Source organism: Mandrillus leucophaeus, unplaced genomic scaffold (assembly GCF_000951045.1).
Source record: "Mandrillus leucophaeus isolate KB7577 unplaced genomic scaffold, Mleu.le_1.0 Scaffold140, whole genome shotgun sequence".
Taxonomy (NCBI): Eukaryota; Metazoa; Chordata; class Mammalia; order Primates; family Cercopithecidae; genus Mandrillus; species Mandrillus leucophaeus.
Window position 1 is genome coordinate 1639149 of NW_012101366.1, and position 14885 is coordinate 1654033.

Sequence of the window (14885 nt, forward strand, 5' to 3'; positions counted from 1 at the left end):
TTTTTTAACCTATGAATTTCTTTAGCCCTGGATTTTTGGAGAAAATAAATAAAAACACATCCCTTTATTTAGGGACAATGGATGAAATATTTTCAGAAAATGAGATATTTCAGTGGAAATTCTTGCCTAGTATGTCACCACTTTGAAAATGATTAAAGAAAATGGAGTTTTCCCCAGTGCAGGCAGGTACTTTGACTTGTCAAATTTAAGTTGGACATTTTCTCTTAGTTTGGAACTGCCACAAAATGAGCCCTTTCATGTCCTCAATAATACCAAACCAATGCAATCCATCTGTTCTGCTAAATTATTTCTCGTTCCCTAACCAAAGGCACTGCTTTTTCATGCATTTTATCATGATTTTATGCCCTTTATTATATTTTACAAAAGGTTCTGATTCCTCCAGGGCCAATGAGAACTGATTAGGACACTGGCCTCAATCCAGGCTTTGAACACAGGAGGGAAAGGAATAGAACTGTTTCCTTTTTTCCCTGCTCCTTGGCAGAAAAAAATATGAATCTATACCGTGTGTGTGCTCTGTGTGTGGGTGGGTGTGGGTAGGCTGCATTTTATCCTGTCACAGTATGACTTTGTAGATCATGTTCAGAACATTTCTTCTATAATCAGGTTGCATTAACGGGCTCTGTTTCAGAAAGACTTTCTTTAAGAAAGAACCATGGTGTGTTGTGAGACTCAATGATATGGTCATTTTAAATGACTTTGACCAAACTTCCAACCTGAATATGACTGTTTAGGGCTCTGAACTAAACATGATCATATTCCCAAGCACAGAGTAAGCGCTCAGTGAATATAGCTCCTTTTCAGACTCTCAGGGAAGAATCTAAGTGTGCATCACAGGGAATGATAATGTAACAATGAACACAGTCCTACATCACAAAATTTTTTAATTAAGAAGGTGACAAGAGCTACGAGGTTCCATTCCTAGGCCTGTGTTGGTAATGCATTTAAGACCTGTATTGACTCCAAGTGAGACATCTCCAGATTAAATCCATCCCTTATTTGCATTGAGTGCCCCAATATGCTCAGAATTCTTAAAAAACCTTTTTGGGCAGACTATCATAGATAACTTTACATAGATATCCTGCAGACCAAGTATCTCTGAGAACAGAAATCAGTACTCCCTAAATTAAGATTATTAGAGCACTTTAGCCTATTTTTTGACTCATTATGCTATTGACCTTTGATTCAAGAGAGCATTGAGAGAGAGAAATGAAATAATAAAGGGTACGCAGGAAGTAGAAAATATAAGAAAGGATTAAGTGGGAATATCTATATTTAAGCCTACACAAATAAAAGACTAAATTACTGATGATAATACCAGAAAATGGGAACTGGTGAAGATCTCAGTATGAAAGGAGAAGTTGAATGTGACAAATTTAAGGCATTTTTACAAGTGAGGCAAAGCGGAATTACTCCAGGAGATCCTACATGTTAAGGAATAAAGAAAGCTGTTGCTCTTTCAGAATTTTCAGCTTAGTCATCCACCAAGTTCTCCTAGCAGTGTCTCTGTGAGATACAAATTTCAAAACATGCTTTTTCCAGATCCTATCTACAGGTAGAAACATTTTTTTTTGGGGGGGGGGGTACTGAATTAGTTTTCACTGCTCTCTTTCTGTAGAAACATGTGCACTATGTTTGTGGGCTGTTCTCTAGCAACCAAAGAAGCAGAAGGTAATTGCCAAGAATAAGTACTTCCTTATATTTAGTGAAATTATTTTTTAAAAATATTTATAATAATAATAAGAGCCAGTGTAAAATAGTTGCTTAGAGTCAAAAGAAAGGATAACAAGAAGGAGAAAAAGATAAATCGAAGTGAAAACACAGTAATAGTGGTACATTTTAATGGCAAGGATGGGGCCTAGAGTATAACTAGCAGAGAAAACTGTTAGAATAAGTTAGTGCTAGATAGCTGGGTCAAATGCTCTGTCTTTACTGTTAGTTGACTGATCTTACACAAGGGGATGACCGATTCAGCAGGTTTCCTCTTATCAGGGGTCCCCAAACCCTGGGCCACGGACCATTAGTGGTCCATGGCCTGTAAGGAACTAGGCTGCACAGCAGGAGGTGAGTGGCAGGTGAGAGAGTGAAGCTTCATCTGTATTTTCAGCTGCTCCGTGTTGCTTGCATCACCGTCTGAGCCTTGCCTCCTGTCAGATCAGCAGCGGCATTAGATTCTCATAGGAGCGCTAACCCTATTGTGAACTGTGCATGTGAGGGATCCAGGTTGAGCACTCCTTATGAGAATCGAATGTCTGATGATCTGTCAGTCTCCTATCACCTCCAGATGGGACCATCTAGTTGCAGGAAAGCAAGCTTAGGGCTCCCACTGATTCTACATTATGGTGAGTTGTATAATTATTTCATTTCATATTAAAATGTAGTAATAATAGAAATAAAGTGCACAATAAACGTAATGTGCTTGAATCACCCCGAAGCCATCTCCCCCATTTTTTTGTCTTCCACGAAGGTGGTCGCTGGTGCCAAAAAGATTGGAAACTGCTGTTCTTATGACTTACTAGCACTTCAGCTACTGTCAATTAAAGTGAATCTTGTTAGCAGATTAGTGTTTAAATCTGTGATTGGGCTGGAATTCAGCTAGAATCAGTGGGATTGTGGGAGAATAAGAAAAGGTGTTGGACAAGCATAGAGTGCATGGTATGCAAATTTACATGACTAGTGTATGAACACATCAAGATATACTTATCGTTAATGGTATTTAATGTTATACCAGAGGTAAAAATTTAATTTATAGATGAAAAGAATCTTTATAGAAATGAAGAAAGGGGGAAAAAATCAAAGAAAGTTCATGATAGTCATCAAAACATGGGTCTGATCGTTAACTGCAGAACTGACATTGTTTAAGACACTGATGTTTCACTGTATCAGCGTATATGATGTTAGTGGCTATGGATTTCAAAGACCCATAGAAAGAAGAGCTCGAAGCCCTCTTATTTCATGATGTTCATTATTCTGCCAGACTAGGATTGGTTGCCACATTTTGTTTTCCAATACCCTGCTCAGTCCAATTTTAGATGACTCAAACCATGGACTTACCATTATTTGTCTTGAGGGATTCTCCACCCCCTGAAATCTCAGTTAAAACGTTTCCCTTTAATGTTGCCTTCGAATTTGCTTATGCATATTTTGTCTCTTTACATGTCATCCTACTTCTTTGGTTGTTCTGGTCTTCTGTAAACTTTCCCATATTGAATGTTTCCCAGCAACCCACTTGGTTCAAGATGTTTTCTTATCAATCAGAAAGATGGCTGACCAGAAGGCCATCATTAAATTTTTCTTAGTCTTCAGCATCAGAATTCTGATCTTACCTACCTGGAATAATTTCTCTAAATCATATTTTTATTTTTCTAGTAATTTGAACTGGATTAGACAGTGCTGAATGATAGCATCAAAAACAGAACTTCAATGATATACAAAGAAAGTTCCATAAGTATTTGTGAGTTTATTTAGCACGTAAAGGCAAGTGTTAATGAGATTTTACTTTAATCACTCCCTTCCTGTTACCCCTGCAGACCCCCACCATTCCTCCCTCACTGTGACCTGATCATTTATTTTCAATGACAAGCACAGCCCTGCCTCCTGCCCAGTAAATGCTGAGGGATTGTCAGATACTGAAGTTTTCCTGGCCTGCCCCTTCAGTGAACCACACATCAACATTGAAGAGTCTGGCAGCAGCTGCATCATCTTACACTAGGGAGGCTGAATGTGGAATTGTCCTCATTCTGAGGTGTTGTCACCTGATGTTTCCAGGTTACCTGGTGGTTCCTTGGTCAGGAGCATGAACGGACAGCATTCCCTGAACAGATTCTCCTTGAATTTCAGTGTTGTTCTGTACTTAAATGTTAACTTACAGCTGCCTTGTGGTGATATATATTTTTAAGTGGAATATTAACACCATCTCTGTAATACTAGAAAGCACAACGATTTTCAGAAGTTAAGGCTAATTAACTTCATGTACCAGCACAATATTTATCAGGCTCACAGATGTGCCAGCTGAGGAATGTAGCCAGAAAGAACACTTTGCATATTGGATAATTGAGGTTTGACCTAATGAACAGTTTTGCCTACGTTGAAGGGCTATAATTGGTTAGATGGAGTGAAAGTCTCTGCCTAGCCTGTTTGTAAAAAATGGATGGAGTCTAGAGTGTCTCAAACAGTGTCTGATTGAATAGCAGGTTTTGTTTTTGTTTAATTTCCAATCTGTCAGAGACTAATACTCTTATTAAAAATGTTAAAAATGAAATATGGCAAAAGTGGAATAAATATTGAAGAGGTACAAGATTATAGTAGATTCAAAAGACATAAAAATATTGTCAAATTGCTGTAACAGCTTATAAATATTGATCTGAATTTCTGTACTGACCTCACTACAGACCATTAATAAACAGATATTGACCTGTTATTGATCCCATGGGACACAGTTTGAGGAACATTGGTTTAAACTGATACTACTGTGAGGTGCACACATGGGAAGTGATTAGCGTATCTGTGATCATCAAGTTCATTAAAATAAAATGGTACGTATTTATGTCCTTTAAGAAGGAATAAGGAATGTGTTCTAATAACTTATTTGGGTAACTGTAAAATAAGATTGTAATAAATTTAATTATCAGCTAAATAGTAGCCCCTATTAGTTTTTAAGCTGATACTTTATGAAAGAGTTAACTATTAATTTCTGTGTTATAGCTTTCTCTTCCATGCCAAATAAGAATATACTTTATGTCAGTTGCCCATTTAGGCATAAGCAATCTGTTGGATCTGAACCTTCCATACACTCATTTTTCAAATATTATTATGGTATTTTACTAAGCAAATCAGTGTCACATTCCTACATGATGAAATTCAGCCCATTATTAATCATCTTAAATGTGACTTGGGGGTCTCATTTTCTTCTAAATGTTGTCAGTGGAGTACTGTTGGCTTCTGCTGTTTTCTTTCAGCGAATTCAAGGTCGAAAAGCCAGCCTGGAGGAAATACAGCTTGTTCATTCTGAACATCACTCACTGTTGTATGGCACCAACCCCCTGGACGGACAGAAGCTGGACCCCAGGATACTCCTAGGTCTGTACGGGCCTCCACTGTACTGGGAACAGCACATTCCAGCACTATCATTAGTCAATGCTGGTGTCAGTTCAAAATACTTGGCAAGTAGTGCAACAAAAAATCAGTTTTTCCAACAGCTTTGCTCTGTGGAATGAGTCATTTGCAATAGAAGCCATTGTAGATTAAGAAAACCCTGCATTAGAAAATGACAATGTAGGTTCCATGATGTTTACTTTAAAATTAACCTTCATTTGAATAACATTTGTACAATGTGTTTTTGCATATAGAAAAAACTGCATTGCTGAATTTGTGTGTCATGTTTTCAAACTAAAAGAAGAAATGATTTTTACATGCTTTATGCAAATTTCTCTTCACCGTTCCCATTTTTTTTTATCTTTTAGTTCTTTGTTCTATGACCTTAAGAAACAAAGGAAATAATACAACTTATATTAAGTGAAAACTCAATACTACTATGCCTATCACAATACATTTTACAGCAAGATTTCAAATCTATTTATTGCCTTAGCTTTGGAATTAAATAATACATTAAATGCAAAACTAGAAAACTAATAAACAGTTTTTTGTTAATGTATGATTTTTTGAAAGTTTATCATCAGATTTTAAAATAAAATTTATGTTGCAGAACTTCATATAAGCTTTATATGAGTGATAGAAACAACGGGTTTCTGGAAGAAAAACGAGTGACAAACCTTATTTTAGCTGAAAGGATAATATTGTTTTGTTAACTTTTTATAAGTGAATAACAATATCTGACATTGGCAATAGATGCTGACGGGATCATGTTTTAAATGTTTTAACTAAAAAAGACATTTTAGGAGTTTTTCCTTCAAATAAATATATTGTGTCAGCACTAAGTTATTGAACTCTTTCACCTAATTCAATGTTATTTCAAAATTGTTTTATGTTAACTGGTCCTAAACAATTTGAAAGTAAGTAGATAACATATAGTAGGTAGGTATCTTGGAAAGCAATTGTAAGGAAGAATTAACAGTTACTCATTATAACACTTACAATATACCTTTTTAAACAAGTGGCAAACATCTCTAAGTTTATGACATGCAGGCATATGAGTGAGCATAAATATGCCCACACATGTGTGTAACAGTATAGGTAGCAGTAGCTTGGGGAAAAGTAAGACCAAAGGGGAATACATAAAGATTATCCAATTTTTAGAAAGTACATTGCTAATATTTGATGATAACAATAATATATACTATCGAATTAACATATTATTATGAATACAAATAAATCAATCTAAACATATATGCTCATTTTTTTCCTTCTATTTTAGAAACCAGTCTCTGTACATGCAGATGCTTTACATAAAATACTTCTTTTGCTGCAAATATTGTATAATAAATGTTCTTATTTTAACATGAATCAATAATCCTACCCAACTAACCACAAAGATGAAGTAAACCAGACATTTTAATTGTCATGATTTTATGAGGTCATAATGCTCAAGCATTCAAAAATAGGGGACTGTGTCCATGTCATTATTTTTTAATTGAGTTAAGAAAAAACAAGTACAAAACCTCCCCCACTTTTTAAAAATCTCTGGTCCTAAAGTATAAATTACCCTTCCAACTTTATTGGAACAGGCTGGGATTGATCAAATTGTGAATATAAACACACATTTGATAGTTGAGAGGTGCTCTAAACAACCATTGTTCCACATTTTAAGAGAAAAGACACATTTATAAGATAAATGAAGTTGAAACTTTTGCAACATCAAACTTTTATTTATAAAACATGGCTTTTTTTTTTCCAAGAAATTTGGCACTTTTGAGCAAACCTAATTTTTGTAAAACATTTGATGGGTGTATCATTTTAAAATGTGATGATTTAAAAATGAATTTCCATATATAATTTTAACTTGGACAAAGGTTCCTTTCATGTATGTGTGTGATGAAAGCAGCAAATACCTATGATTCAATTTTTAAAATTTTAATCTAAATAAATTAGCCATTTATCTCATTAATTTTGAACATTTGATGTGAAATAATATTCCTACAGTTGATAATCTTAAAGTTAGCATTCTATACATGTGTGGAGTTTCATATACAGTTCTCAGCGATCATTGCAACAATTTCACTATTGTGTGTGGGCTACATGAGTACACAGAAACAGGGATGTTGCATTCTATCAGGTCTTAAGGTTGAGCACTAAATTCAACCGCATCAACACTTCAAAACTACTTCTCTTTCCCTAGTGTATCCAAAAGTTTATCTAATTTTTCTCAATTTCAGTTCAAAGTGAATAATTCTATTCTTTTAAAAGGTTAACTTTTAATACTTTTTTTGCTTTTTGTGAAATTCAGATTCTTGTGGGTTTTTGTTTGTTAGTTTGTATCTGGAAGACTAGGTTGAAGCGGCCATATGTGAATGTATAGAAATTCATAATCATCAAGATGTTTTCTCTCTTTTTATCCATTCCTTTCACTTCCATATATCCTACTACTTCCCCCAGTTCCTCCCAACACAGACGGGAGATGTCTTTTCTGAGTTAAATTAATGCTATTTCCCTTGATAGTTGTGTTCTAGAGTTAGGAGGAAAGGTTTAAATAAAAGTTCAGTATGACCAGACCTATCAGTCTTTGTATCTTGAAAGACATCTATAGACGATAAAATAATTGGATGTGAAAATGAACATCATTTATCTCTTTAAATACTCTAGACCCTGTAAGGTGACATTGAAAAGACATTCTCTCCAATTATTTCTGGTGCAAGGTTTTCCTTAGCATTAATATTCCTGTCGCTCTTATAACCAGTTTCCAGTTGTCTTGCAGCTAGCCAAATTTCAGCGCATTGATAAGACAATATAATTAAAAGTAAATCCAGTCAGTTTGGTGAAATAAAAGTTTCTCACCCATTTCTAAATTTAGAGTATCAATTATATGCCTGTTTTGTATTATGTAAACATTCTCCTAAGTAGTTATTAAATAATAGTATTAAATAAATCTCTCCTAAGTAGGATATTTATTTTGCTAATTCTCTTGGGGGTTAAAAATTTTTTTTTTTTTTTTTTTTTGAGACGGAGTCTCGCTCTGCTGCCCAGGCTGGAGTGCAGTGGCCGGATCTCAGCTCACTGCAAGCTCCGCCTCCCGGGTTCACGCCATTCTCCTGCCTCAGCCTCCCGAGTAGCTGGGACTACAGGCGCCCGCCACCTCGCCCGGCTAGTTTTTTCTATTTTTCAGTAGAGACGGGGTTTCACTGTGTTAGCCAAGATGGTCTCGATCTCCTGACCTCATGATCCGCCCGTCTCGGCCTCCCAAAGTGCTGGGATTACAGGCTTGAGCCACCGCGGCCGGCCGGGTTAATAATTTTTTAAAATTACTCTTAAAAACTAATTTATTGACTGGGCACAGTGGCTCATGCCTATAATCCCAGCACTTCGGGAGGCCAAGACAGGCGGATCACGAGGTCAGGAGATGGAGACCAGCCTGGCAAACATGGTGAAACCCCTTCTCTCCTGAAAATACAAAAATTAGCCAGGCATGGTGACGCATACCTATAGTCTCAGCTAGCGGGAGGCTGAGGCAGAAAAATCGCTTGAACCTGAGAGGTGGAGGTTGCAGTGAGCCGAGATCTCACCACTACACTCTAGCCTGGGCAACAGAGCGAGACTCCATCTCAAAAAAAAAAAAAAAATTAACTTACTGTGTTATGATATTATCTTCATTCCTGTTTGTTGACTATGAAGAATTCAGAGACTAAAATGTACATATATATTTTAATCTCACAGGTGACATATGAATATACTCTTGCAAAATATTCAAGGATACAGATATATTTTTGTTAGAAACAACAACATAAGAAAACTTTACTCCTCCCCAGAAATTTTCATGTGCCTTTTACTGGTGCCAATATTGCAGTTTTAATATTATTTTATGATTTTTATTATTATTTTTAATTCTGTTGATGTCTCATCTTTTTGTAAAACTAAAGATCTCTCTTTATAACTAGATGGCTTCATTTGCACATACATTTTTCTTTATCGTTTTTCATATTGTAGTAATTGCATTTAAAAAACCAACTCATATAATTTATTGTTTTCAAAACAAACTCTCTTCTGTGACAGTAAAAGCTATTTAGACTTTTACTGACATGGCATATGAATTCTACTACAAACCTGTTTTCAATTTTAATTTCTCATTTCATTGACCATTGATAGAACAAATGAATGGGATAGGTGAATTGGAAATTTGTACCTGTTCTACCACTGAACTGCTGAGTGACATGCTGAAGTCCATTCAGAACCATTTGACTATGAAATAGAAATGTTCACTGCCTTTCCCTGTGATTACTCCACAGGCAGATTTTAATGAAGATTTAGTAGCAGTTACTACTGTTTTTCTCTATTCATGTAGTAGATAATGTAGACAATAAAAGTACAGGTAAACAAAATAATTACTAAAAATCCCGTGAAACACCAGTTCTAAGAGATACTCACAGTTCAGTTTTGGGCATATATTTTTGAAGAAGATATTTTATATGGATATTGATGTTGTATAGATCCCCAAATGGGATTATCTGTCATAGTGTACTGTTTAAAAAATTGTGGATGTTAGAAGTGGCTTATGGTGTACTTGGCCTCAGGTCTATCTTAAAGTAGATATAGCTCATATAAGCAGCCATACTTAGCTGTGTCTTAAGTAGAAATTAGGAATAAGTCTGTACATTTGAGAAGATATTTTAATATTTGAAATATTTTTAAAATGACAGTATGTGGTGGCATAAACCTTGTAGCTCAAAACATCCCATTAGATGAATACACTCAGTGAATAGCTGAATTAGTTACCGTAAATTTAAAAAATTGTAGTGTGTAATACAGACATGTAGGCCAACTTAAAAAAAAAAATCTTGTGACCCAAATCTTATGAGCATGTGTTTATTCTTGTGGGGCAACAGACTCTACATGCAATAATATTTATATTGATTTGCTTTCAGTTCTTATTTTTGTATACAGATAGAACAATGATATTCTGAAAATTAACGTATTGAATAATTGGTCTGAAGTTCTATTAATTTAATTTTGCATCAAGTGATAAATACCATTTGACATATGGTTATGTGTTAATAAACACTAACATTTTAAGAACTATATAACCCCAATTTATATATATTTTTTATATCCTCTTACTCTATAGGTGATGACTCTCAAAAGTTTTTTTCCTCATTACCTTGTGGTGGACTTGGGGTAAGTACGAGTTGGTTTACTGCCTTTAAATAACATAAAATCACACACAAAAAAAATCTTTTTTGATTTATCTATTCAGTTATGTATGAGGTTATTTCTCAGTAAAGGTTATGCTAGACTTCAGGACTGCCTACATAATTTGCAGAGCTAAGTGCCAAATTAAAACATGGCAGCCCTTGTTAAAAAAAAAAAAAAAATTCTTAAGAATTTCAAGATGGTGGCAATACAGAATTAAACCAAGAGCAAGGCTCTTCTAACTGTAAGTTCCCATGTGACTGCACAGGTCACCCACTCATGAAGCCAGCTTTGCTAGGCCTTTATATAGCTGGAGAAAAGGTGCTAAAAGAGGGTTTAACAGTTTTGCAGCCGAATTCCATTTTCACTAGAATCACATTGAGTATGCACGTGCATTATATTCCTGGTGAAAATGGCATAGACATCACAAAGTGCTTTACATTATGGGACATTTTTTGGTGAACCCCTTGGGGACATTTTTATCTTCAATAATTAAGGTAAGCGTTTTGACTCAACATATTTAGACCGTATTTCAAGGACAAATTTGTTAGAACCCAGCAACATATGAAGAAAAATGTCTACATTTTTGTAGATGACTAGAACATACCCTATAACCTGAAATCTATTTAAAGTTAACCCTTACCAGTGACAAACCATCATCCTGTAGAACTATGTGTTATGTTAGAACAACATAATTCTAGGCGAAGTTTTCAAAGACTATGGTATTTAAGTCAATGAAATTGACTCGATGTTGAAGGCAAAGAACAAAACTAGTCACATGTATATCATGTTTTAAACAATTGTTTTGCTGGAACTAAATTTGATGCAAAGAAATCGCGAATATTTTCAGCTTATTCTATCATTTTGATGATGCCAGTGAGTTGTAGCCTTTTAGTCCTTTGTCTATGATTCTGCCAGTTCTGGAAAACAGTATGGTAGCTATATCCATTTGCCTCTGTGTGGACTGTACAGTTTGCCAACAAACTGAGTCCCAAAACAACCTTGTGAAATAGTCGTTGTTATTAACACCATTTTGCAGATGAGAAAGTGAAGGCTGAGAGAAGCTAAGTTATTTTCCTGAAGTCACACAGTAAAGGGTAAAAAGCTGAAAGTGTGCGGGTGATGTACACGTCCTTGTCGAGGAGTTCCAAAAGAGCTTTCTAGGCACTTGCATGGCTTTCATCTTTAACAAACTAGCCTCAGCTTCCCCCTCCTCCCTCTGGGTCAGCAGTGCAGCAGTGTGGCTGATGTGGTATAACCCCTTTGTGACAGCTCACCAGTGACTTTTGCTTTTTGACCACCAGCATAGGACAGTCATCATCCCACATTAATCCTTGCTCATTTTTAGCCAACCTCCTGTGGAGCTGGGAGCTTGCAAAATCATTCTGGAAAGCAGAGGATAAGCTGACTTTTAAAATGGGTTTCATTGGCTTTGTGCTTATTTTCAACATCTCAAATGGCTGTTTTATGAGAATGGCTGCCTACCTGTAAAAGAGGCAAAAAATGAAACAAACCTAATGACTACTTAATGGGAAGAGCTATGTGGAGGAAATCAAAGCTATTAAAAGGTGGTGGCCATCAAACCCCACTCATTTAGAAGTATAGATGATCCCCGAGTTATGATGTTTCAATTTATGATTTTTTGATTTTATGACGGTGCAAAAATGATATGTATTCAGTAGAAACCATACTTTGAATACACAGTCATTCTATTTTTCACTTTCAGTACAGTACTCAATAAACTACATGAGATGTTTAACACTTTATTATAAAATAGGCTTTGTGTTAGATGCTTTTGCCAAACTGTAGGCTAACGTAAGTGTTTGGCATGAATAAGTTAGGCTAGGCTAAGCCATGATGTTTGCTAGGTTAGGTGTATTAAATTCTTTTTTGACTTAGGACATTTTCAAATTTCAATGGGTTTATCAGGACTCCATCATAGGTCAAAGATCATCTGTATATTTAATGTATGACCCAGGACTGAATCGAGGCCATTCCCCAGGACTCACCTCCCAAATCTGACCTGGGACGTGCTTTTAATTCACTATCCCTTCAGTGCAAAGCTCCTCTACACAACCGCTCTAAACCCAAATTGACTTCTTATTTCTCACATAGGACTGCTTTAGTAAACTCTTCAAAATGACCAAGGAATGAATATTGGCTGCTTCCTCTGGACCAGTATATTAAACATAATGCACAGTGCACAGTGTGGGTCATAGAGTAAGTCCTTAGTAATGTCCCCAGAGCTGACCTCACCTGGATGGTGGCAGCAGTGGTGGTGGATAAATCTGGGGGTAGGCCGGCAGAGGCAGAAGAAGGAGCCCTGCATTGTTAGTTTGACTCTATCAGTGCTGGAGAAGGTTGGAGAAGAGGTGATGCTTATGTAGGTCAGGGTGGGTGTGAATGTGTGTGTGTGTGTGTGTGTGTGCAAGTTTGCACTTGCTGATGCTCTTGTGAACTAGTTTGACTCAGCATTTTTGTTTACAGGAATGAAATAGTTTTCTTAGCCTTTCAAAAGCCATCTTGCCCTCTCAGATTTTTGGTTTTGGTACAAGTCTTAGGAGAAACCCTGGGTCCTCTGGATTTAAGCCAGTCTAAATTTTCGCCTCCAGGACAATCCCAGACAGATTAGCTATATGAAAGATCGCCAGTATGATCTCAGAGGGCCCCAACTTGGCAACATGGGAGCACCCTAGAGATTTTGGAAATTACTGAAATGACTTTTGTCTTAAGACACGGTTCTGTCTCAAATTACCTAAGATTGACCTGATGATTTCCATTCTGCAATACTCAGTTATCCCCAATTGTTAAAGTAAACTCCAGTTCCTTAGAATATATAACTTCATTCTAAGTGGGTTTAATATACGCCTACAGAATACTGATGGGTTAATTGGCTTTTGAGGACACTACCTGGGACATTATGAAATCAGAACATCTCTACTTCTCATTAAAATTCCCCCTAAACTTACACATGGTAATTTAGGTCAAGCAGCTCAGTGGATGAACGATATTTAAGGTGCTGTGAAATGTGCTCTCCAGAATTGCATTTCGAGCAACAATGTCAAGGTTTCTGAATTCCTTTGTGTTTTCTTTTCATTTTGTTCAGTTATTATGGCATGACTCATTTCTTATTACTGTGTGATTACACTACAAGAAAATGCACCAGTTGAAAAGAACATTTGACCAAATCCCAGGCCTTGGTCATTGTGTAGTAAAATAGATAATTAAGGGACTCTGAAAACAAGAGCCAGTGCAGGATCACTTCAGTTCTCACTCCTCAGGGTACATCACTAAAAATAGTGATCATTTGCCTGGCCATCTGACCTGCTGCTGTGTGAAGAAATCTTGAAGTCATTTCTCAGCCTCATTTTCCCCTCTTCACTTGATAGGCCACAGAAAAACCCACAAAAGCAAGGACGAGCAGGCTTTTATGATAATGTCGTCATCAGCTCCCAGCTTCAAACGCTTCTGCGGCTTTTGAGTTGTCATTTATAACTTGGAACTGAATCGACCCATAATTCCCCTGATACACTTAGAGAAATTGATAACAGACTCTGCGCTTCTTTTATGGCTCAGAGGAGGCAACTCCAATCACATCACTATTGGCAGGCAATATTATTTTTTGACATGGTTGTAAAAGTATAAAGGGGCTTATGGCATTTGTTTAGATGAGGAATGGGCTCTCAAGCTGTGCTGGGGTTTACAGGACCAGATCAGTGAGAAGCAAAGGGAATATGATGTTTGCAAACAGGATATGATTTTATATAAGTTTGGGTTTCATGCTCTGTTCCCTGGGGAAAGCCCTGCAGACAGCAGAGAATTCCACTTTTATCCTACAGCAGACAAGCTCCCAGGGCCAAAAGGCAGAAAAATAAACGTGGTCAATGGGCAGTGTCAGACCCTTGATTGGAAGCGGAGGAGCTGTGGACGAGGGAGCACAATCCCCTAAGAGGAATGAGGATTTGCAGGGCATGGGCAGAACTGGGGCCTGCCTAAGTGGTTGAAGATATGCAAAAAGAGGCTCTAAAAGGTTTAGCGAAGGCACCTTCTCCAGCAGCGACTCAGTCAATCTGTGAACACAAAGTTAGCTTTTTATTCCAACTTTTCCTCTGTTCATATTCTGTTTGATTACACCTAGATCTGACACACTTAGGAACGTCATTTTTGTGATTGGGGAAGAGGAGACGGGGAGAAGGATTAGGTGATTGTGAGAGGGTGGTAATTTAAGGCCCATTTGAATTGCCCTGAGGTTTTCTGCAAACATTTCAGTTGTATACCAACTATACTTACTATGCGAGAGGCAGATTTGGATGAAATGTCTTCAATTTTCTTTTATCTTGTCAGAATTAAAATGTAAGCTCTCCCCTCTTATTTATAAATTTATAGATATATGTGTGTATATACATATATATACACACATACAAGAAATATTGCATTATATATAGACATAATCAGGAGAAAATTGTATTTTATACCACGTGTATATCTTCATATAATTTTTCTAATTATTACACCACATTGGTCTTTCACATTTATCCTTCCCAGTACCAGTAAACAATATTCTAGTGGCC

At 36.5% G+C, this 14885-nt stretch overlaps 1 protein-coding gene across 2 annotated transcripts in view; it reads left to right on the forward strand.

Annotated features, from left to right (window-relative positions):
• Nucleotides 1-14885, forward strand: part of HDAC9 (histone deacetylase 9) — a 927644-nt gene that overhangs the window by 688283 nt on the left and 224476 nt on the right. For both annotated transcript variants that reach the window (XM_011973893.1, XM_011973894.1), the window contains exons 15-16: nucleotides 4977-5097; nucleotides 10250-10299. In XM_011973893.1, the coding sequence (XP_011829283.1) occupies nucleotides 4977-5097; nucleotides 10250-10299 (171 nt within the window). The remainder of the gene's footprint in view (nucleotides 1-4976; nucleotides 5098-10249; nucleotides 10300-14885) is intronic.